The 21408-nt window shown below is 45.6% G+C and overlaps 1 protein-coding gene across 2 annotated transcripts; it reads right to left on the bottom strand.

The window, feature by feature from the left end:
- Positions 1–598: 598 nt before the first annotated feature.
- Positions 599–10874, bottom strand: LOC120504509 (T cell receptor alpha chain MC.7.G5-like). Of its 2 annotated transcripts, XM_039714024.1 has the most exons (6): positions 10373–10874; positions 6528–6794; positions 5145–5192; positions 2164–2272; positions 1390–1706; positions 599–1216 (listed from the first exon to the last, which is right to left on the bottom strand). In XM_039714024.1, exons 1-6 carry the CDS (start codon positions 10476–10478, stop codon positions 1185–1187), a joined length of 879 nt encoding a protein of 292 aa, XP_039569958.1. In that variant the 5' UTR covers positions 10479–10874; the 3' UTR covers positions 599–1184. The 2 variants fall into 2 exon arrangements, with proteins under 2 accessions (XP_039569958.1, XP_039569959.1); XM_039714025.1 differs by lacking the exon at positions 599–1216 and having other exon boundaries at positions 1570–1704; positions 2163–2272; positions 10373–10574.
- Positions 10875–21408: the final 10534 nt, after the last annotated feature.

The raw sequence follows: 21408 nt of genomic DNA on the forward strand, positions 1-21408 counted from the left end.
AAATCCATGGCCCATGGTCCATTTTTGGGTGTAGTCCCTGGGGAGGCTTTGTCTGCCCAAAATGTACCCTTTGAAGGCCCTTCAAGATTTATTTTTATTCCCTTGATTTTGTCTGGCCTCTGTTTTTAGGTAGTCCCAAAAGGCATCAGAAGATGTTGGAGAAATTGATGTCACAAAAGGAGAACATTTCCCTTCCAGACCAGCCAGGGACAGACAGACCCTGGAGGCAAAGGGGGCCCATTGGTGCCATCTCTGCAGAGCAGGTGCCCTGTGCTGCTGTCACACCAGGAGTGGGGGACAGCACACCTCAGGGTCCTGTACCCCACAGCAGCACCAATCTGCCTCCAGGGCCCTGTGGCCAGCCCCTGAGTGTGGCCAAGCCATGGTTTTGTTGTCTCCAGCCAGCCCAGCCTGCCCTTGGGGCAGAGGGGTGCCCCTGCTCTTGTCCCCACTGTCCTCACAGAGATGTCCTGCAGAAGGGCTTTGTTCCCACCCTTCCTGGTGAACCCCTTCCCTCCTGCACCCCAAAACTCAGCTGGAAGGGCAAAACAATGCCTCAAACAACAAATAAAAAAAGACAAACAAGTTTCTCATTTTTTGTAAAAATTTTTTTATAACAGCCTAAAGAAATGCAAGACATCTCGTGGTGCCAGTACAGTTCACGAATTAGCAGCATGCAGGTGCCACAGGCAAGCACAGTTCCAAGGTGGGCACACGTGGACAGGTAAATATTTCAGTACATTTTTATGCAACTGGTACAAAAAGAACTTGGGAGATCTCACGTTGTTAGAAGTAAACAAAAAGAACAAAAATGGTTTGTATTGTTACTAAACACAAAGCCAAATCTTAAACCAGTTTAAATTAAGAAGGTGTTATGGTCAGATAGACTTAAAAAAAATAGTATTTTTCTTTTCTTTTTTCTGTGACATTGAAGTGACAATTTCACTGAATTTGGGACTTCTGGGAGAACTGCATCTCACCCTTTAGGGAAAAAACAGGATATCTGGTTCTGATCTAGGAAAAGGTGGCAGGACAGTACATCCTGAGCCAGTCTCTCTTTGCTTTTCAAAGTGTTTCATTTGCACCTGAAAAGGTTTCTGGGGGTGCATCCTAAGAGATATGAATAGCCTAAAGCTACCAAAATAGGAAAAATTCCCATGCAGATGATATTTAGCTCGAAATTCTTAACACACAGCACTGCTCCAGGCAGAAGTCATCACTTTAATGGAAATAACAACTTGGCAATGTATAATTAGAGCAAAGTGTGCTTCATGCAAAAGAGGCACTGTGTGCTGAATGACCCAGACATCTGGAGGACAGAACACTGGAAATGCTTCACTTTGAGTGGTTTTATAGCAATGCAAATAAAGCAATTCAGAATATAATGGCACATTTTACATTTACATTTTACATTTACAACTTGGCAATGTATAATTAGAGCAAAGTGTGCTTCATGCAAAAGAGGCACTGTGTGCTGAACGACCCAGACATCTGGAGGGCACAACACTGGAAATGTTTCACTTTGAGTGGTTTTATAGCAATGCAAATAAAGCAATTCAGAATATAATGGCCGGGGTGGTATATCGGAGCAGCAAGGGATGTCCTTGCACAAGGGATATCCCTGAGCTCCCTCTTGCTCACGATGCTCTCTCAAAGCAGATGGGTTTGGCACTTCAGGACTGCTCCACCTGGTTACTCTCAGTCCTGTAACAAAAACAAAGGTGTGTTCAATCAATATTTGGGTTACAGCAGCACAATTGTAGAGCTGGAGTGTCCAGGCAAGAGAAAAAGAAACAGACACTGGGAAAAGCTGATATATTAGGATTTATATTAAAGTCACTAACAATCAAACTTTCCCAGCTGGAGACAGGTGAGGGGAGAAATCTGATGGATGAATGCAGGCAAGGGAAGGGATGGATGTACAAATAAAAGGGACAAATGTCATGAAAGGAAAATAATTTCTTATGGACCAGGAAGAGCACTTGAGGGGTGGGTGAAAATGGAACGGCCAGAGGAATGGAGGGATTTTACTGCTGGCAGGCACAAGAATTCTGGATAGACTGGATAGATTTTAGCTGCACAAACAGCTGTTCCAGAGAGAAGGAGCATTCAGAGCTGAAGAACCAATCCAGATGTTTTCTGAACCCCCCAAGCATCCTCACCTTTTTTTTCTTCCACATAAGCACTGTCATCAGCACATTAAAAATGATTCCTTTCATTAAAATGATTTTGAGGCCCAGCTGTGACAAAGACAGGGTGTTCAAGTGTTCATCTGGAAAAAACAGAAAATGAAGAGTTAAAAGAGCACTGAGACATCCTCAGTCAGACTTAAAAGCTCTTTTTAACAAAGTTGCTCCATTGTGTCATGGAGTCAGCTGGTAGGGCAGGAAACCAGATGGGGTTTGGGACTCAGAGACTTTAATTTCTTCCAATCAATAACCACTTAATTATCCAATGTGCCAGTCTGCCACCTAACTGGTTTTAAATACTGTGCACTGTGAACCCAGGATGCTGGAGGCAGCTCTCCTTCCTCTCTCTAAATTGTTTTGAAGATGGGCAGGGTGAAAGCAATTTTGATTTTAATCATAGAATAAGATTTTATTTGAATTTTATATTAATCTGAACTTACAAAACCATTAGTATTTGAAAATATGTTGATCTTTAGTGGAGAAGGAGGGAGCTGTCAGCAAAAACTCACTGTGAAGTTTAATATTGAGAACCCTTCAGAGAGCTGAAAGGCTGATTGTGTTTACTGATGAGCATTTTCCTGAAATGGTGTTTTGGAAAGATTTGCAAGAGCACAGCTGCTCTGTGAGCAGGGCAGGCACAGGCTCTGCTCTCTGAAGTGGCAGAGCAGCAGATCCCTGCCCTGACCCCTCCCCAGGGAGCTGGGGCAGAGTGGCTGAGGTGCAGCCCTGTCACCTTTGGGTCAGGAATGGGGTGAGGCAACACCCAGACTCCAGGTCTCATCAGATGGCTGAATCTGAGTTTATTAGAAACCCCTTCTTTTATACATTCTTCATTAGAAACCCTTTCTTGTATATATTCTTCATTAGAAACCCATTATTTTATATGTTCTTTATTAAAAACCCCTTCTTTTATACATTCTTCATTAGAAACCCTTTCTTGTATATATTCTTCATTAGAAACCCATTATTTTATACATTCTTTATTAAAACCCCCTTCTTTTATACATTGTTCATTAGAAACCTATTATTTTATACATTCTTTATTACAAACCCCTGGTTTTATACATTCTTCATTAGAAACCCATTATTTTATATGTTCTTTATTAAAAACCCCTTCTTTTATACATTCTTCATTAGAAACCCTTTATTTTATACATTCTTTATTACAAACCCCTGGTTTTATACATTCTTCATTAGAAACCCATTCCTTTATACATTTATCATTAGAAACCCTTTATTTTATACATTCTTCTTTAGAAACGCTTTTTTATACAGTGTTCTGATACAGGTGGACCTGACTGATCATTTAATCAACACCACTGGCTAATTAAGGAGACCCCCTTTGGTAAACAACTTATGAGAAACCAATTCTTCACAACACCAGCTGCAAGATTGTTTTAATTCTTTCTCTTAACCCTCTCAAAAGTCCCCAGAACAAATCCTGGGAAAGTTTATCAGGCTTCTCCCTGACTGAACTGTTGCATCCACACACCCCAGCTTCAGTGACCCCTGAGCACAGAAACCACTGCTAACTGTGGTTCCACTCAGTGTTTCTGCACCCAAAATAACCCAATGCTCAAGGCTGAAATGCAGCAGTGCTGACTCATAGCAGTACCTGGAGCCACTCTGGGCTGAGCAGCAGAGTGATATTTTTCTCAAGATTTTAAACTTTCAGCAGCAGCAGCAGCTCTGTGGTGATTCAGAGCAAGAACACTGCATAAAATTATCAGCCTGGATCAGCAAGGCTGCATGTACACCACGACTTTCAGCCTTGCTGTTTAAAGCCTGTGGGGGCCCTTTTGGGGAAATTTTTTGTCTTTTTGCTGCTTCAGAAAGATTCTGCAATCAGGGAAAACCAGCAAAAATCTGGGAAGATGTGGATGTGACAGTGTGCTCAGATAGAGACAAAGCTAGGTAAGCTCTTCCAGAATCAGCCTGGGAAGCTTTAGGGCGCTGGGGATAAACAATGATAGTCACATATTAAACAATCTGCAGGTGGTTTTAACAATCTGTTTTGCTGTTTGGATAGTCAGATATTAAACAATCTGCAGGTGGTTTTAACAATCTGTTTTGCTGTTTTCCTCATGTAGTTGTTTACCAATGGGTGTCTTGTTAACTAGCCAATCATGTGAAATGTATTTATTGGTTTCTTTGGGTTTGGATTGAAGGCATTTGAGATGGCAGTTCATGTTCAGACTCAGGTGTTTATTATTTCTTATCAGTAAAACAGTCTCACAACTGTGAGTTGGGTAGCTTTTAATTAGAAGGCACAAAATGGCTAACAATCTCTTGTTACAAGGTCCTTTAAGATTAAACTATCCAATTAGGAACTGACACCTAGATTGTTTTCTCTTTTAACCCAATAATTGATCCCAAAGAGCCACAATGCAGACTTTTGTGCCAAATTACAAAATGCTACCCAAACCCATGAAGAAGGCCAAAATGCAGACTTTTCTGCCCAGTAACAAAATGCCACCCAAAGCCATGGAGAAGGAGGAAGAAGAAGCATGAAGAAGAAACCCAGGACGACACCCTGTGTCATCCATCTTACGTCCATCCACAACATACTAAAAACCCCAAACCCTAAATATCTCACCAAGTGACACACCTACACTACTCTCTACAATCTATTTCACACTTCTGTGGATTCTAGTCTATCTTCAAGTTTAGGAAACTTTCTCCATGAATGAGGATCAAAATCAGTGCTCCCCTGGGGGTCAGGGCACCCCAGAGCAGACAGAGAAATATTCCCTGAGTGCCCTGGGTTTCCACAGTATTGATTAAATGACCCATCAGGTCCACCTGCAGCAAACTGAGCTATAAAAGAGAACAGGATCAAATAAATGGGGCTTTTGCTTTCTGATACAACTCTGTGCCATCTCTGTCTCAGTGGTGACAGGAATTCATTCACTTTAGTCAGGGCAAACGTTTCTCCTCAAATGCTGTGTTACATACCTGTCCTGAAGTGTAGGGACAGCCCTGTGACACAGACAGCACTGGCACCTGCAGAGAGAGTCAATAAATGTGATTAATAACAAGAATGTACTTCTTCAGAGGTCTATAAAGATATCTCTGCTTAGGAGGAGTAAATTAGGATTTCTGGCCAACATGACAATAAATGTGATTAATAACAAAAATTATTCAGAGGTCTATAAAGATATCTCTGCTTAGGAGGAGTAAATTAGGATTTCTGGCCAACAAACCTTCCCATAAACTTTATTTTCTCCTTTTTTTAGGACAAGCATAAAACATGATCTAATTAAACTTCAATGTCTCTTTGGACAAAGCAATTTCAAGCTTTCTATCCCTGCACAATGTGTTCTGCTGCTATGACTAGTCTGCTCACCCTTAATCCTGTTTCCACCAAGGAGGAAGGAGGGAAAATAAAAAAAGGAGAGACACTAAACAAAGGAGAGACAATAAACAAAACCATCAAAGAAGTTTTTTTCCGTTCAAAAGAGAGGGGGAAATGTGAGAAATGGATTTGTAGGGAATTCTCCAAGCCTGGCAGAAGGCTCACACAGTGAGCATCTGTGTGCAAACCTGGAGAGAAGAAATGCTGACTTAGAAATGCCATGGAACAGGACAGGCATTGCTGAGAGAGAAATGGAACTAGAAACAAGTTTCAAAAGATGGTTTTATAAATAAGATTAGATATTTTGGAGAAACAGAATTATGAAAGATGTATTGTGGTAGGACCCACAAGGGGTAATTTTAGATTATTTGCTTTAAGGCATTTACAGCATGGTGTGGCTAAAGCTGATAGGCCAAGACATGCTTATAATGTTTCCCTTTTCCAGGCTGAACAATCCCAATTCAGCCTTGAGAGAATTAAGTAATACTGTTTCTTGGGAGTAGGAACTATTGCTTGCCAGAGACTTAGAGTGTGGAAAATGAACTTATAGAAAATTCTTAAAACAAGTTTCAAAAGGTGGCCTTAAAAATAAAACTAGATACTTTACAGAAATAGAGCTATGAAAGATGCATTGTAGTAGGAGCCATGAGGGGTAATTTTAGATGATTGGCATTAAGGCATTTACAGCATGGTGTGGCAAATGCTGATGGGCCAAGATACACTTATAGTGTATTGTAATTAGGAAATAGTTGGCTTCTGATTGTGATGGTGTGAATTACAACATCTGTATTGTCTCACCCTTCCCATGAGACTGAAAATGGAATAAAAGCTTTTAAAACACCTCTCAGTTACCCCATTTCTGGGTCAGAAAAGGGATTAATCTGACATGAAAACAGAGGCAAGGAGGCAACAATCCTCTGTCCCGTGGGACCACCGTGGAGCTGCAGCTCCAAGCCTGCTCCCAGCCCCAGCAATGCCATTACCACTCTCAGGGTCCTCTCCCTGCAGCTCTCCAAAGCCCTCGTGGCTGGCGGCACAGTGCAGCTCGTCCCTCCTGGCCCAGAAGGTGGACAGGTAGCTGGACTCCTCCTCGCCGCTCCCAGCAGCTGCCACCCCCACCACAGCAGAGGTGTGCTGCTCAGCAGAGCTCAGAGTCAGCTTCTCGGGGGAGTAATCGGTGATGAGGCACATTTCCAGACCCTGGGCATCTTGGGAGGTCAGCCTGTAGACTGAGGGAGATGGAGTCACTTCTGCAAAGTGGAGAAAAGAAGATTTAGGTCAGATTACACATCCATAGTTCCTGCTGTCTTACATACAGCCACCTGGAAATGCACACTGGGATTTTCCACACATATCAAAACACAACCTGTGGTTAAATTTTTTGTGTGTTTAGCTTTATAAAATTCTCCTCTAAGCATACATTTCATCTGGTTCTACGAGAAGGTGAATTCCTAAATCCTTATTCATGGCTCACAGTAAAATGTTCCAGACACTGCAGTGCTCTCATGATGAATAAATGAAATGTTTCAGACATTCTGTAGATACAATGCATCTTTGGGGCTCTCAGCAGCTCTGTGGCTGCATTTTCCATTGGCCTTCACAGATTTCAATGAGGGCTTCAGCTCACATTTATAAACTGATGCAGTGTTACTGTGTAGGATTGAGAACTGAGTTTGATCTTTGCTTTCTCCCTGTTCACACACCTCACTGATAAATACTGTAGAAACACTGAAGACATCTTAGCTCCCAGATGAAGAAATTTTCATTTCTTCCCATGGGAAAAATTACTCAAAATCTTCTTTATCACTGAAATAAACATTCTTAACCTGTTCTGCTCCCAGCTGTTGCCACCTCAGAGAAATAGCCATACTTCTCTATTAGCACCATCTCAGGAAAAAACTAAATCCACAAAGCCCAAGGGTTCATTCTCTGGCCCATCTCCTGAATTGTAATTCCTTCATTCCAGCTTTGCCCTGCCTTGAAGAACCTGATAAAACTCTTTGTGAACCTTGCAGAAACACAGCCTGATGTCTGCAGGGACTCCCTCAGCTCCCCTACTCCCAGCTGGTGTTTTGGAAATGGTGATTGTTTGTTAGGGAGAGGAAGGCAGGAGCTGGCAAAAAGCTTGATGATAAATCCCTGCATAAAATACAGATGAGGCAGGGCAGATCACTGCCATGGGGTACATGGAAATGAAAGAGCAGAGGAGGAATTTGTCAAGCTGCTCTCTTTCTCTCTCATCACCAGTACTGTGCTTTCTGAAGAGATAAATATCTACCTCACACCAAATTAGGGTGTTTTTCTCCTTTTCAATCTGTGCAGTGCTTTGATCTTGAACACATAAAACAATAAAGTCTGTTTTTCACAGGAAGCTTTAGCAGCTCTGCAAAATATTAGTTTCCTGTTCTTACTCAGAGTGGTGGCTGCCTCAGTTCTGGTGCTGCACTTCAGTTCCTGTAAGTTCCTCGGTTTGTTTGCCCATGAAGGCTTGAAATCATTTTGGTAAAAACATCTACATTAACCACAGCCCTGTGACCTGTTATTCTGGCTTGATGAGCTGACTGTGCTGGAGGTGCTGTACATTCATCACCTCTATTTACAGGAAAGAGTAAATAATTAGGTAAATAATAAAATAATAGAAGTAAATACTGATGCTCTGAGCATCAATTGAGCTTTCCATGCTGCTCAATTTTGTCTTTACTGAAGGATGTCTTCCAGGTGGAGGAGCAGGAGCTGTTGGAATGCAATTCCTGCCCAATCTACAGAGACAGCCAAGGCTGATTTCAGGGGAGCTGAACCCTGTTCCAACATCACACTGAGACCTGGGCCCTTTCTTTCCCTCCCCCACCCCAAACAAGCTGTAGTAGAAATCCTGAACTGCTTTAATTCCCAGCTGCTATCATGCAGAAAATGATCAAATTCTCCATTCCTTCCAAAGCAAACTATCTGCATCTCTGGTCAGACTGGGACTGGTGTGAATTTTTGGTGCTCTGACCACTCCTCAGCCTGGGACATGCTATTCCACAGCTGGAGTCAAGCTGGAGCTGGTGCCCACCCCAGGAGCACAAAAAATCAAAAATCTCAAAAATCTTCTTTCTCACTGAAATAAATGTTCTTTAATAAATGTTCTTTGTCTGTGCTGCTCCCAGCTGAGGTGGCTACAGCAAGCCCAGATGAACACATTTAGGACTGGAACCCTTCCTAGACTCTGTCTAGAGACACCCAGGCAGCAGAACAGGCCCTAGTCCAGCATCAGTCCCTGTCATCCAAAGGGCAGAGAACTCTGAGGAGACATTCAGTGTTTGCAAATATCAGTATGCTGCTTTGCTGCTTCACTGACAGAGTTCAGGCATCAGTCTGGTCTCCTTCCAAAAAATGTGTTTGTTTTTCTGTAATTAGACTTGGGGAAGTCAAATCACCAAAACCTTCTCACAAAGCTTTTAAGAGGAAGATTTCTGACTGAACCAAAAGTCACAGTGCATTAATAAAGGAAGATACACAGCATGTGAGGAGAAATCAAGTGCTCAATGGAATAAACAGTCCTCTAGTACCAAACCAGGACAAATCCTGGGATTTTAGCTTGTGTTCATGTTCAGAAATAAATTGAGATTATTTTTTTCTGAATTTTTTCTTACTGGGAAGCCATACCCTGTTTGTGTTCATGTACAGATCTACTCGGGCACCATCTAAACCTCAGGAGAACATTGCTATGATGTCCTCTGCTGCTCCTTTCAACAATGCTAAGAAAATATTTTGGGGGTCAGAAGGAGCAATTCTGCTTCTCTAATCCACTCTCTGACAGGTGACTGACATGGATTAACCCAGCTGTGTGACAATTTCAAACCAAAAAGACTTCACGTGGCTGCTCATGAACCTCCTGAGAACCTCTGTCATTTTCACAAAATGCTTTTCCATTATTTTCTTGCAAAATCAGACTGATTTTCAATTGCCAGCTCATGTTTTCTATTCTATATAGCAGAAATTGTGTTTCTAGGGGAAAAATAAAAATCTTAGAATCATACAACGGTTATGGATTTTAAAATAGAAAGATCAGGACATATTCCCTTAGGCTAAGACTTGGAAAATCCTGTCTCTAGGGCTTAGTCAGAAGAAGCTCCAGTGATCCAACCATGGCTGTGAAAGCTGTGTGGGCATCACCAGCTGCTGTGGGGCAGTGCCACAGCACAGCCAAGCCCTGCTGGCACTCCAAGGCAGCATCTCAGACTGGCTTCTGCCAAGGGAAGCTGCAAGGAAATTGGAATATTCTTCCATGAAATCCCTGGTCCATCTGACGCCATGATGATTTTTTTGCCTTTTTGTATACCTTTTATGTATTCTCAGTACTCTTACATTTGTAACTCTTTAAACCTCGTATCTTAGCATAGTCCTGGAATTCTGTTAGGCCAGGAGAACAAACATCCCGAAGGCCTCACAGCTGGAAAACCCTGCACTATCTTGGGAAAACAAGGTTCTGTCCAGAACACATTCTGTAAACTGAGATCAAGCTCATCTGGGGGAAATACATCAGAATAGGGAAATGCCACACCATTCACTTAAGCTTCTCATTAGGAATCTCTGTAAAATATGCCAATTTGCAAGGTCTATAAACTTGTATACACAATCTACTGTGTGTGTCCATTTCAGTATTCCATCTCGGTGAATTGTTGCACCTAAGAATCCTTATTAACTACTGAGATAAAAACCATTTTATCCCTTAATTGTGTCTGACTCTTAATTCAAGGACCAGAGGAAAAGGCATCACATCTACCCAATAAACAAATTATTTACTATTCCTGGTGTTAATATGGAACAGAAAGCTCAAGCTTACTTGGGGTAACAACAAGCTGGGTCCCAGCTCCAAATGTGGGTTTGGTGTATCCCTGGTTGGCACACTGGTGCCAGCCTCTACAAAAATGTGGGCAGGTCTCTGCCATGCATCCTGGCAGCCCAGAGCAGGGGCTGACTTCAGGGAGCAATAATGAAACATGCTGACTTTACACACTGTCAAAGTACCAAATAAATCTACTAGAAAATTATCAGCATCAGAAACACAGGGATCAAATTTAAAAACTGCTCATTCATTCACTGGTTACAGTTGTGTGGTGTTGTAGATTTTGGGTCAATATAAAGCATGATCTGCTTTTCCACCTGTAACATCACCTAAAATCTCAGATCACTGAGCCTTGCAGCTGGGGCCACAACCTTTCAGGCCAGCTTTTCTCCTCAGTATTCACTACCTTCGGATAAAGCCTTTTTCTGACCCAGAGATGGGGTAACTGAGAGGTGTTTTAAAAATTTCTATTCTGTTTTCAGTCTCATGTGAAGGGTGAGACAATACAGATGTTATAATCCACACCATCACAATCAGAAGCCAACTATTTCCTAATTTCAATACACTATAAGTGTTTCTTGGCCTATTTTGCCACCCCATGCTGTAAATGCCTTAATGCCAATCATCTAAATTTACCCCTCGTGGGTCTTATTACAGCCCTCCTGCAATGACCAGGGACAACATCAACTAGGATTGCTCAGAGCCCCATCCAGCCTGACCTGGAATGTGTCCATGAATGGGGCATGAACCACCTCTCTGGGCAACCTGTGCTGGTGTTTCACCACTCTCATAGTAAAAAAAATTCTCCTTTAACTCCAGTTTGAATCTATCCTCTTTTAGTTTAAAACCACTACTCTCTGTCCTGTCACTACAGGTTATTTTTGAAACTTATTCTCCATATTTCTTATAAGTCTGTGAATACTTTTAAGTACTGAAAGGCTGACATAAGGTCTCTCTGGAGCTTTGTCCAGGCTAGACCACCCCATGCCTCTCAGCCTGTCCCACAGGAGAGCTGTTCCATCCCTCTGAGGGATTTTGTGGCATTCCTGTTAACCACTCCAGCAGGTCCTTGTCTTTCCTGGCACCAGAGGTGGGCACAGCTCTGCAGTGGGGTCTCCCCAGGGCAGAGCAGAGCAGGGAGGGACAATCAACCCCTCAGTCTCCTGGGCAATGCTGCTGGGGATGCAGCCCAGGATGGATTTGGCTTCCTGGGCTCTGGGTGCACATCCCTGGCTCTTGGCCAGCAGTGCAAATATTATAAACATCCTTCCTTCTCAATGCATTTCCACCTGACTTGTGCAACCCATGGCTTTTCTTGAGGCCAATGGAAGTGGCCTGGATAGACCCTTTAGGAGAGAACAAATCCACCTGATTCACTTTGCAGCAGAGCAGAACCAGCTCTGTCTTGGCTGATGCCAGGAGGGCAACCAGAGGAGGAGCCCTGGGAGCCTGAGCCAGCTTGGACAGCTGCCCTGAGCTAATGCCACTGCCTGAGGTGGGCTACAGTGCCCTGACAGCTGCCATTCCCCAGATCTTGGTGTTAAAAAACTTGAAAATTAGTAAGAACATCGCAGTAAATGTACCTGGCAAAACCAGAAGTCTCGTCCCAGATCCAAATGTGAGTTTGTAATTACTCCCAGAGCTACACAATAGCACAGGCCTCTACAATATCCAGAGCAGCACTGAATGGAGCCTTCAGCAATTAAATACTCCACCAGAAGAAATCCTGTTTATCTCTATGAACACACAGATCCAATTACCTGGGACTTTTCCACCTACTGACTTTCTTTTCTTGTGGTATTTTGCATTTTGCACTCCCAAATGCTCTCTCCTTAATATTCCCCTCAATCACGTTTGTCCCACTGTTTCCAGAAAGCCACCTGCACCACAACTTCTATTTTCCATCTTATTCCTCATTTATTTACTCTGCCAGTCAAATTCCTCTCTCAAAAATTCATTTATTTACTGTTACTGCAGTAAATCAGTCCCTAGGGAGTGATGGTGCAGCGAAACCTCCATCATCCCATTCTCTTGGATTTGCCACCTGAATTAGTCCAGAGTGATTCCAATGAAGTTGCCATTTAGTTTTTGAGTAGAAAGCTCTTTTTGGTGTGCAGTTTCACTGGGGCAGGGAGATCACTGCTCATTCAGCCACTGAACCCTGAGGTTTCAGGATGTGTCAGGAACGTTCCTCCAGTGGGACCAGAGCAAGATCTGGAGCAGCTGCACACAGACATGGTAAATAATGGTAAATATATGGTAAATTTACCATAATGGTAAATCTGGAGACACCTACATGAACTCAGAGCTCTGATCCATAGCTCAAAAAATACTCAAAGTATTTTTCTGAAGAAAAAAGGATGCATAGGAAAGTGTGCTTTAACTGTTGCTGCCATAAATGTACGGCAAAAAAAAAACCAAAACAACAAAATCCTACATTTCTTGTTTGAAACCCTTTGTAAAAGGGAAAGTAACAATTGCCAAGATATTTATATTTGTTGTAAATGTATCAAATTTTCAAAATTTCTTAAAAATATATTTAGGATTGTTTAATATCTAAATTGAGTGAAAAGTAATGGTTTTGTTTCTTAAACTAGTATTGATTCTTAAGATAATTTCAACATGATTTTATTGTGAAAGTTAAAAACCAACAACATAGGGAAAGAATTCCTTCTGGAATTCTTTCCCTATGTTGTTGTTGGAACCTCTGAGGAAAATAATTTTATTTTAAATGACCCCCCTGACCCTCTTCAAAAACATCTGAGAGAAAGGAGAATCTCAAGTTTATGTGGAGCCATCAGCAAGCTAAAGGAGATATGGATCAGAGCTCTGAGTTCATGTAGGTGTCTCCAGATTTACCATTATGGTAAATTTACCATATATTTACCATTATTTACCATGTCTGTGTGCAGCTGCTCCAGAGTCACCTTTCCATCCTTCCCCCAAGGTCAATTAACTTTTTCAGTAATTAGTAATTACTATTACGATTTAGTATTAATTCAGTAATTAACTATTTCCCCTCTATCCAAATATCTCTCCCACCCTCAGTTTTAAGGCTGGTCATGCAGCTTTTCACCAGTTCCAGATCCTCACTTGTAACATGCTCCAAGCTTCACCTGCATGTGGCAGGACAAGGTAAATCAACACAAGCTGGCTGTGACATCAACTTGGTGTCACCCCTGCCTTGTGTTTATATCATGATATTCTGTTTATATTCTGTTTATAAACAGAAACCCACCCCCATGGTCACAGCTCAAGGATCTCCACAGCACTGACCCATTGTGCATTTTTTGTGTCCACACACAATTTTGAGTCTGGTTATCCCCAACTATTTCTATCCACATACAAGAAAAGTCCTTTTTGCCTCCTACAGCTTTATCAAACCAGTTTCACCCCTCTACATTTTGCTGGTCTGTGCTGGCTTTCACCATTTCACTTCTCCTCTGTTTGAGGAGATTGATGTAGGAGCCCAGTTCCCATTGAATTTCCAAGACAAATCCTCTTGCAGATGTAAAACCTCTATGTTCATTTTCAGGAACAGGGAGAGGAGAATATACTTGCAACCATGGAAACCACTTTCTCTTAATACCAACTGAAAATTCATTGTCCTGTTGCTAAAATATTGTGGGGTGGCAAAATAGGCAAAATAACTTGTGAACTGAAAGAAGAACTTCTACCTGAATTCCACCTGAATTCCACCTGAATTCAGACATACCTGGAGAAACCACGAGTTTGGTTCCAGCTCCAAAGGTAAGCTTGCCATAGTTCCCAGAATTACACTGTGACACAGCCCTTTGCAAAATGGTGCCCTGGGGTGGGTGTGTGCTGGGTGAAGGCTGGAGAACATGGCAAGGTTTTATTTGAAGCAGCTCACAGAATCACAGAATAAATTAGGTTGGAAAAGACCTTTGAGACCATCAAGTCCAACTTGTGACCCAACATCTCCTCATGACCCAACCCTGGCACTGAGTGCCAGTCCAGGCTTTGTTAAATCCTCCAGGGATGGACTCCAGCCCCTCCCTGGGCAGACAATTCCAGTGCCCAACTCCTCTTTCAGTGAAGAATTTTTTGCTGATGTCCAACCTGAACTTCTCCTGGTGCAGCTTAAGGCTGTGTCCTCTCTTTCTGTCAGTGGTCACCTGGGGGCAGAGCCAGACCCCACCTGGCTGCACCCTCCTGTCAGGGAGTTGTGGAGAGTGATGAGGTCTCCCCTGACCCTCCTCTTCTCCAGGCTAAACAAACCCAGCTCCCTCAGCTGTTCCTCACAGGGTTTGTGTCCCAGACCCATCTCCAGCCTTGTTGCCCTTCTCTGGACACGCTCCAACCCCTCCAAATCCTTCCTAAATTGGGGGGCCCAGAACTGGACACAGCACTCGAGGTGTGGACTCATCCGTGCTGAGCACAGGGGAAGAATCACTGCCCTGCTCCTGCTGGCCACACCATTCCTGATCCAGGCCAGGAGCCACTGGCCTTCTTGGCCACCTGGGCTCACTGGTGGCTCATGTCCAGCCTGCTGTCCCTCAGTCCCTGCAGGTCCCTTTCTGCCTGGCTGCTCTCCAGCCTCTCTGCCCCCAGCCTGTGGCACTGCAGGGGTTGTTGTGGCCAAAGTGCAGGACCCAGCATTTGGCCTTGTTAAACCTGACCTTGGTGGACTCAGCTCATCTATCCAGCCTGTCCAGATCCCTCTGCAGAGCCCTCCTGCCCTCCAGCAGATCCACACATGCTCACCAACATCACTGGTTGGTGATCCAGTAATGCTCACCACTACTGGTGAACCTCTGTCACCTCAGCACAAATCAGCCCTTCCTTCAGCCCCGCTCCTCTGCCTGGTTAACTCCTCAGCTGTGTGTTCTGTCCTCTCTCCACGCAGCAGCAGGAGCACCTGTCCATCCCTGTGTGCACACACAACCTCCCAGGCTGTGTTTGGAGCCTCCTGAGTGCTGCTGCTGGGTCCCACCAGGCTGTGTCACCTTTCTGCTCTCTCTTCTTGCCATGCCCACCCTCCTTTGCAGGGTGCATTTCTTGAAATGATTCATGCTTGGAATTTTAGCAACACGGGATTGTTCAGGTTGGAAAAGCCCCCAAGACCATGAAGTCCAACCCATACCCCAGCAGTGCCATGCTCACCCCTAAACCATTACATTTAGCAAGGAGTGTCCAAACACATCCTCCCAATCCCAATTTTGGCCCACGTGGGAAAGCCAAATCCAGGGGACTCCTGGGCCACGGCAGGGCTGCAATCATTGTGCTTCCCAAAGCTGTGCCCCTCCAAACAACCAAGAGCAACAGAGGAATGAAGCAATAGTGTGTGTTGCTTTGTTTTGGTACCAGAGTCCCTTGGAAAAAGGCTCTGGATGCTGGAACAGAGCAGAGGGCAGGGCCCACGTGGGAAACCCAAATCCAGGGGACACCTGGGCCATGGCAGAGCTGCAATCATTGTGCTTCCCAAAGCTGTGCCCCTCCAAACAACCAAGAGCAACAGAGAAATGAAGCAATTCCCCTTCCCAGGCCGAGGGCTTGCTCACCTGGCAGGACTGAAAGCACTGTCCCCTTGCCAAAAATGAGTCTGGCTGCCACATTTACACCCTGACACATTTCCTTGCAAAAACTCCTCTGCCAGCCCTGCACTTGATCTCAAACAAAATTGTTCAGGTTGGAAAAGCCCTCCAAGACATGAAGTCCACCCCATACCCCAGCAGTGCCATGCTCACCCCTAAACCATTAAATTTAGCAGGGAGTGTCCAAACACATCCTCCCAAACCCCACAACTAACAGAAAACATCCACAGCTCGTGTCATTCCCATTTCTCTCCCTGGGTCCTTGCTCCAGTTCTGCAGCTCCAGCAGTAACCCAGAGATCACTGCTAAAGCTGCTGCAACAACCTGAACTGCATTTTACTCCTCCTTTCCAAATATCACCCCTGGATTTGAGTGGGCTGAAGTTTTCCACTGGGATCAGTGTCCCAAATCTCAGAAAACTTATTTAGTCTTACACATCCCTGCTCTTGCATTTCACTTGCTTATTGTCACTTTTCCAATAATTCTTTTTTCCCAGCACTGACACATTTCCAGAACACACTGGTTAAGCACAAAGTCTCCCAGTCATTTTTTCAGAACACTAAAACCAGCCCAAATTTCTCCACAAATCCACTGCACTGCTCTTGGTGCAGCTCAGCATTGTCTGTGTTGGGTCCAGCTTGGCTCAGACAACTCACCTGGGGCAACGAGAAGTCTGGTTCCACTGCCCCAGATCGGTTTTCCCCAGTTAGCAGAGGTCACACAGTGTGAGAGCTCATTACAAAATGGGCCTCTCCATCCAGCCCTCAGGGGCTGCTGCAGGGCTGGGATCCCCTGAGCCCTGGAGCTGCCCTGCCAGGGGCTCTGAGCACCCACACAGATTTCCAGACATCTCCTCTGGCCTCTCTTTGCCCAAACCCCATTGCTCTGTTCAGTCCCTGGGGAGAACTGCACTGGATTGGGGTCACCAAACATGTCAGAGATGGGAAGAAGCTCCCTCTCAGTTTCCAGGGAGAATTTGGGATCCCTGCCCCAAAGGCTGCTTGCCCTGCCATGGCAAAGGGAAGGGAAGAAGCCCCTGGAGCCAGCCTGGATCAGGTTCCCTGGCACAGGGCACCTTCCAGCAGCCCAGATCCCCCGTTCCAGGAGGCATCTAGCAGTGCCAGAGGTGTTCCAGCACTGCAGGGCTGGCTCTCCATTCCAGCTGGGCCATTCCTTGCATTGCCCAGAACCAGGACAGAATTTCTGGGGCACAGAGATTGCTGCACTCAGGCTCTGAGCCCCTGCCCTGGCCACAGGGCACTGGAGCCCTGAGCCCAAGGAGAGCTGGAGCTGAGCCTGTGACAGAAGCCCAGGGCTGGCCCTTCCCAGGCACACACAAGCTCTGAGCACAAGTTTATCCATCTGTTCCAGGCACCAGCAAAGCTTCCTGACACATCAGGCTCCATTCCCTGCACAGGGCAACTTCTGTTCCCCAGCTCCTGCCTGGAGAGCAGCAGCTCCCTTTGCCTTTCCCAATTGTGAACAGCCTTGAGAGAAAAGTCCCAGCCATGGCAAGGCTTCCCCAGAAAGCTGCTGGTGGCATTCACATTCTCTGAAACATCCCTTGGCCCAGGAGTTTTCTCCTGGGAAGCCGAGAAGCCTCAGAGAAAAAGGAAAACAATTTTTATCTAATTTGCTTCTCCTGTGTTTTGCTCATGAGGAATGTGGTTGGAGATTGTTTACCCACAGGTGATTGTTTCCTTGGATTCTGGTGTGAGTTGTTTTGTCTCCCTGCCAATTGGGGCCAGATTCTGTCAGGACCCGGGAAAAAGTCACGAGTTTTCATTATTATCTTTTTAACATTCTGTAAGTATCCATTCTGTATTCTTTAGTATAGTTCAGTAGAGTATTATTTAATATAATATAGTATCCTAAAATAACAAATTAGCCTTCTGAGAACATGGAGTCAGATTCATCATTCGTGCCTCCATCGGGGAACCCCACAAATAGAAAAGCTGAGCACTCACTGGGCTGGATGGACAGCCTGGTCCCTGAGCACACATTTTGTGTGGTCTCCCCAATCACGGGTTGCCCCAGGATACAGGGAAGGATTTGGGAGAGAGGACACAGAGGAAAGCTGAGCACTCACTGGGCTGAATGGACAGCCTGGTCCCTGTGCCAAAGGTCAGCCTGTAGGTGCTGTCACACAGCATTTCCTGCCCTAACAAAAAGCCCAAGGAGCCTCCCCAGAGCAGCAGCTCTGCCCCAGCCTCTGCCCAGCCCTGCCTGAGCTGGACAAACACAAATCCTCTGTGTCTCCATCCCACACCCCTGACTTCCTTGGATAATCTGAAGGTGCAGAGGAGCAGGAATGTGGAAAAGGTTTTGCAGAGATTTCTGTGAGCCCGAGAGAAGTTTGAGAAGAGGATCCATGTTTACCCCTGAAACAATTTCCTACCAAGGTCATTGACATAGAAACCAAGAAAGAAAGAAGGAGAAATAAGAGAAACCTGAGACTGCCTATTCCAATGAGCATTTTGTTTGTCTCTGGTGACCAATGGATAAAATGTAGACATGTGAGTTTGTTAATAATGTATAAAATGCATGCAGGTTATAATAAAAACAGTTTGAACCTGTCTGGAAATGGAGTGTGTTGCTTTGTTTTGGCACCAGAGTCTTCTGGAAAAAGGCTCTGGATGCTGGAACAGGGCAAAGGGCAGGGCCCACGTGGGAAACCCAAATCCAGGGGACCCTTGGCCATGGCAAAGCTGCAATCATTGTGCTTCCCAAAGCTGTGCCCCTCCAAACAACCAAGACCAACAGAGAAATGAAGCAATTCCCCTTCCCAGGCCGAGGGCTTGCTCACCTGGCAGGACTGAAAGCACTGTCCCCTTGCCAAAAATGAGTCTGGCTGCCACATTTACACCCTGACACATTTCCTTGCAAAACTGTGTCAGAACCCTGGAAAAAGTCACGAGTTTTCATTATTATCTTTTTAGCATTCTGCATTCTGTAGTATAGATTAATATACTATTCTTTAATATAATATAGTATAATAAAATAATAAATTATCATTCTGAGAAGATGGAGTCAGATTCATTATTCTTGCCTTCATTGGGGCGCCCACAAATAGAAAAGCTGAGCACTCACTGGGCTAAGCCTGAATTCACACAGCATTTCCTGGCCTAACAAAAACCTTCCCCAGCTCCTGGCAGCACTGGTCACCAGCAGCCAGGGCTGAATGCCAGGGGGATGCAGCCAGAGCCTGGAGGGAAGAACTGCCATGGGCTGATGGCAGCTCCAAGGGCCCTGCTGGAGCTGCAAGGACAAGCCCCTGTGGCAGAGGCTGCTGCTCATGCTCTGGGCTCAAGGAGTGGGTTTCTCATGCAGCTTCCCATCTCAGAGACTCCCCTGCATCATGTGCAGTAAATGCAATGGCAGCTGAAATCTCCCTCCCCTAACAAAGGTGCCTCAGACACAGCAAGAGTGTGTGCAACACTCTGCAGGGGACACTCAAGGACTTGGGACAAAGGACACACAGAAAGCTGGGCACTCACTGGGCTGGATGGACAGCCTGGTCCCTGAGCCAAAGGTCAGCTTGGCGTAGCTGGAACCTGAATTCACACAGCATTTCCTGCCCTAACAAAAAGCCCAGCCAGCGCCTGCAGAGCAGCACCTCTGCCCCAGCCTTTGCCCCTTGCCTTCCCAAGCCATGGGGCTGGAAGCCCTTCAGCTGTTCAACCCCTACACCCTCTATAAATGAGGGAAATCCAGACAAACCTGTTCCTTACTTGGTTTCACAAGCAGCTTTGTCCCTTTCCCAAAGGTGACTTTGTTGTAATCATTCACACAGTGAGAAAGGATCCAACAAAAACCACCCTGGAGGCCAGTGGTCACATCCACAAATACTGTGTGCTCTCCCCAGTCAATGGTTGCTCCAAGGGACAGGGAAGGATTTGGGAGAGAGGAGGCACAGGAAAGCTGAGCACTCACTGGGCTGGATGGACAGCCTGGTCCCCGAGCCAAAGGTCAGCTTGCCAAAGTTTGAATTCACACAGCATTTCCTGCCCTAACAAAAAGCCCAGCCAGCCCCTGCAGAGCAGCACCTCTGCCCCAGCCTTTGCCCAGCCTTCAGGGGCAGCAGAGGGTTCACAGAGCCTTGCCCTGCATCCTGTGCCTCCCTGGGCTGCAGCTGCACAGCACAGCCTGGCCAGTGGCAGCCGGGCCCATGGGAGCAGCCGTGGGGCCACTGGGTGCATCCCAAAGTCATCCCACAGTCACAGGCAGAGCAAGAAATAATTGGCTAAAATCATTGAAGGACTTTAAAAAAAATAAACCCCAAATAAAAGAAAGTTCAATCCCAAGGTTTCAAAGCAAGGAAAGCCAGTTGTGTTCCCACTTGATTTGTGCTATCCCTTGCACAGATTCAGAGCATGAAGTGTCCAGGAAATTTTGCAAGACATAGGAAAACTACATTTAAGATTTCACCCCAGTTTCCCCAGCCACTAGCTGCCTGTGGGGTCCCACAGGAAGCACAGCTCCCTTTCCACAGGGCTTTCTCTACACAGCATCACTTTGGACACCATAAATCACAAATTGTCTCTGTCAGCCCTCAAATGCCTTTGGACAAAGGCCCTTGCACAGCTGGCAGACTGAACAGGCTCAGAGGCACTGCTGGCACCCAGAAGAAGGGAAAATTCTCTCCTGAACCCTTGTTCCAAGGGCATGTCCCTGTGCAAGGGGGACTTTCTGTGCATTTCCAGCAGCTCAGAACCTCTGCTGAAGGTTCACAGCAGCAGCAGCAATAAATGACGGAGCCTCTCTGCTCTCCTCCCAATCTGCTCTGCCATTCACACACCAGCAGAGTGCACAGGGTGCCCCAGGGGACAGGGAAGGATTTGGGAGAGAGGAGGCACAGGAAAGCTGAGCACTCACTGGGCTGGATGGACAGCCTGGTCCCTGAGCCAAAGGTCAGCTTGTTGTCATAGCCTGAATTCACACAGCATTTGAGCACTCACTGGGCTGGATGGAGAGTCTGGTCCCTGTGCCAAAGGTCAGCTTGTAGGAGCCTGAATTCACACAGCATTTCCTGCCCTAACAAAAAGCCCAAGGAGCCTCCCCAGAGCTCTGCCCAGCCATGCCAGGGACATTTGGCTATCCTAGCAGAGGTCAATGAAGCAGTGCAAGGAAGGGAAAGCAGCAATTGCTGAGCTTGGCCATCCTGCCCCACACTCCAGGCTCACCCAGAACACAAAATGTCCCTGTCTCACCCCAATCACAAATTGTCAGCCCTGCAAGTGCCTTTGGACAAAGCCCTTGCACAGCTGGCAGACTGAACAGGCTCAGAGGCACTGCTGGTACCCAGAAGAAGGCAAAATCCTCTCCTGAGCCCTTGTTCCAAGGGCAGGTCTCTGTGCAAGGGGGAGTTTCTGTGCATTTCCAGCAGCTCAGAACCTGTGCTCAAGGACCCAGAAGCTCTTTGCTCTCCTCCCAATCTGCTCTGCCATTCACAAACTAACAGAGTGCATAGGGTGG

Source organism: Passer montanus, unplaced genomic scaffold (assembly GCF_014805655.1).
Source record: "Passer montanus isolate IOZ18808 unplaced genomic scaffold, ASM1480565v1 scaffold297, whole genome shotgun sequence".
Taxonomy (NCBI): Eukaryota; Metazoa; Chordata; class Aves; order Passeriformes; family Passeridae; genus Passer; species Passer montanus.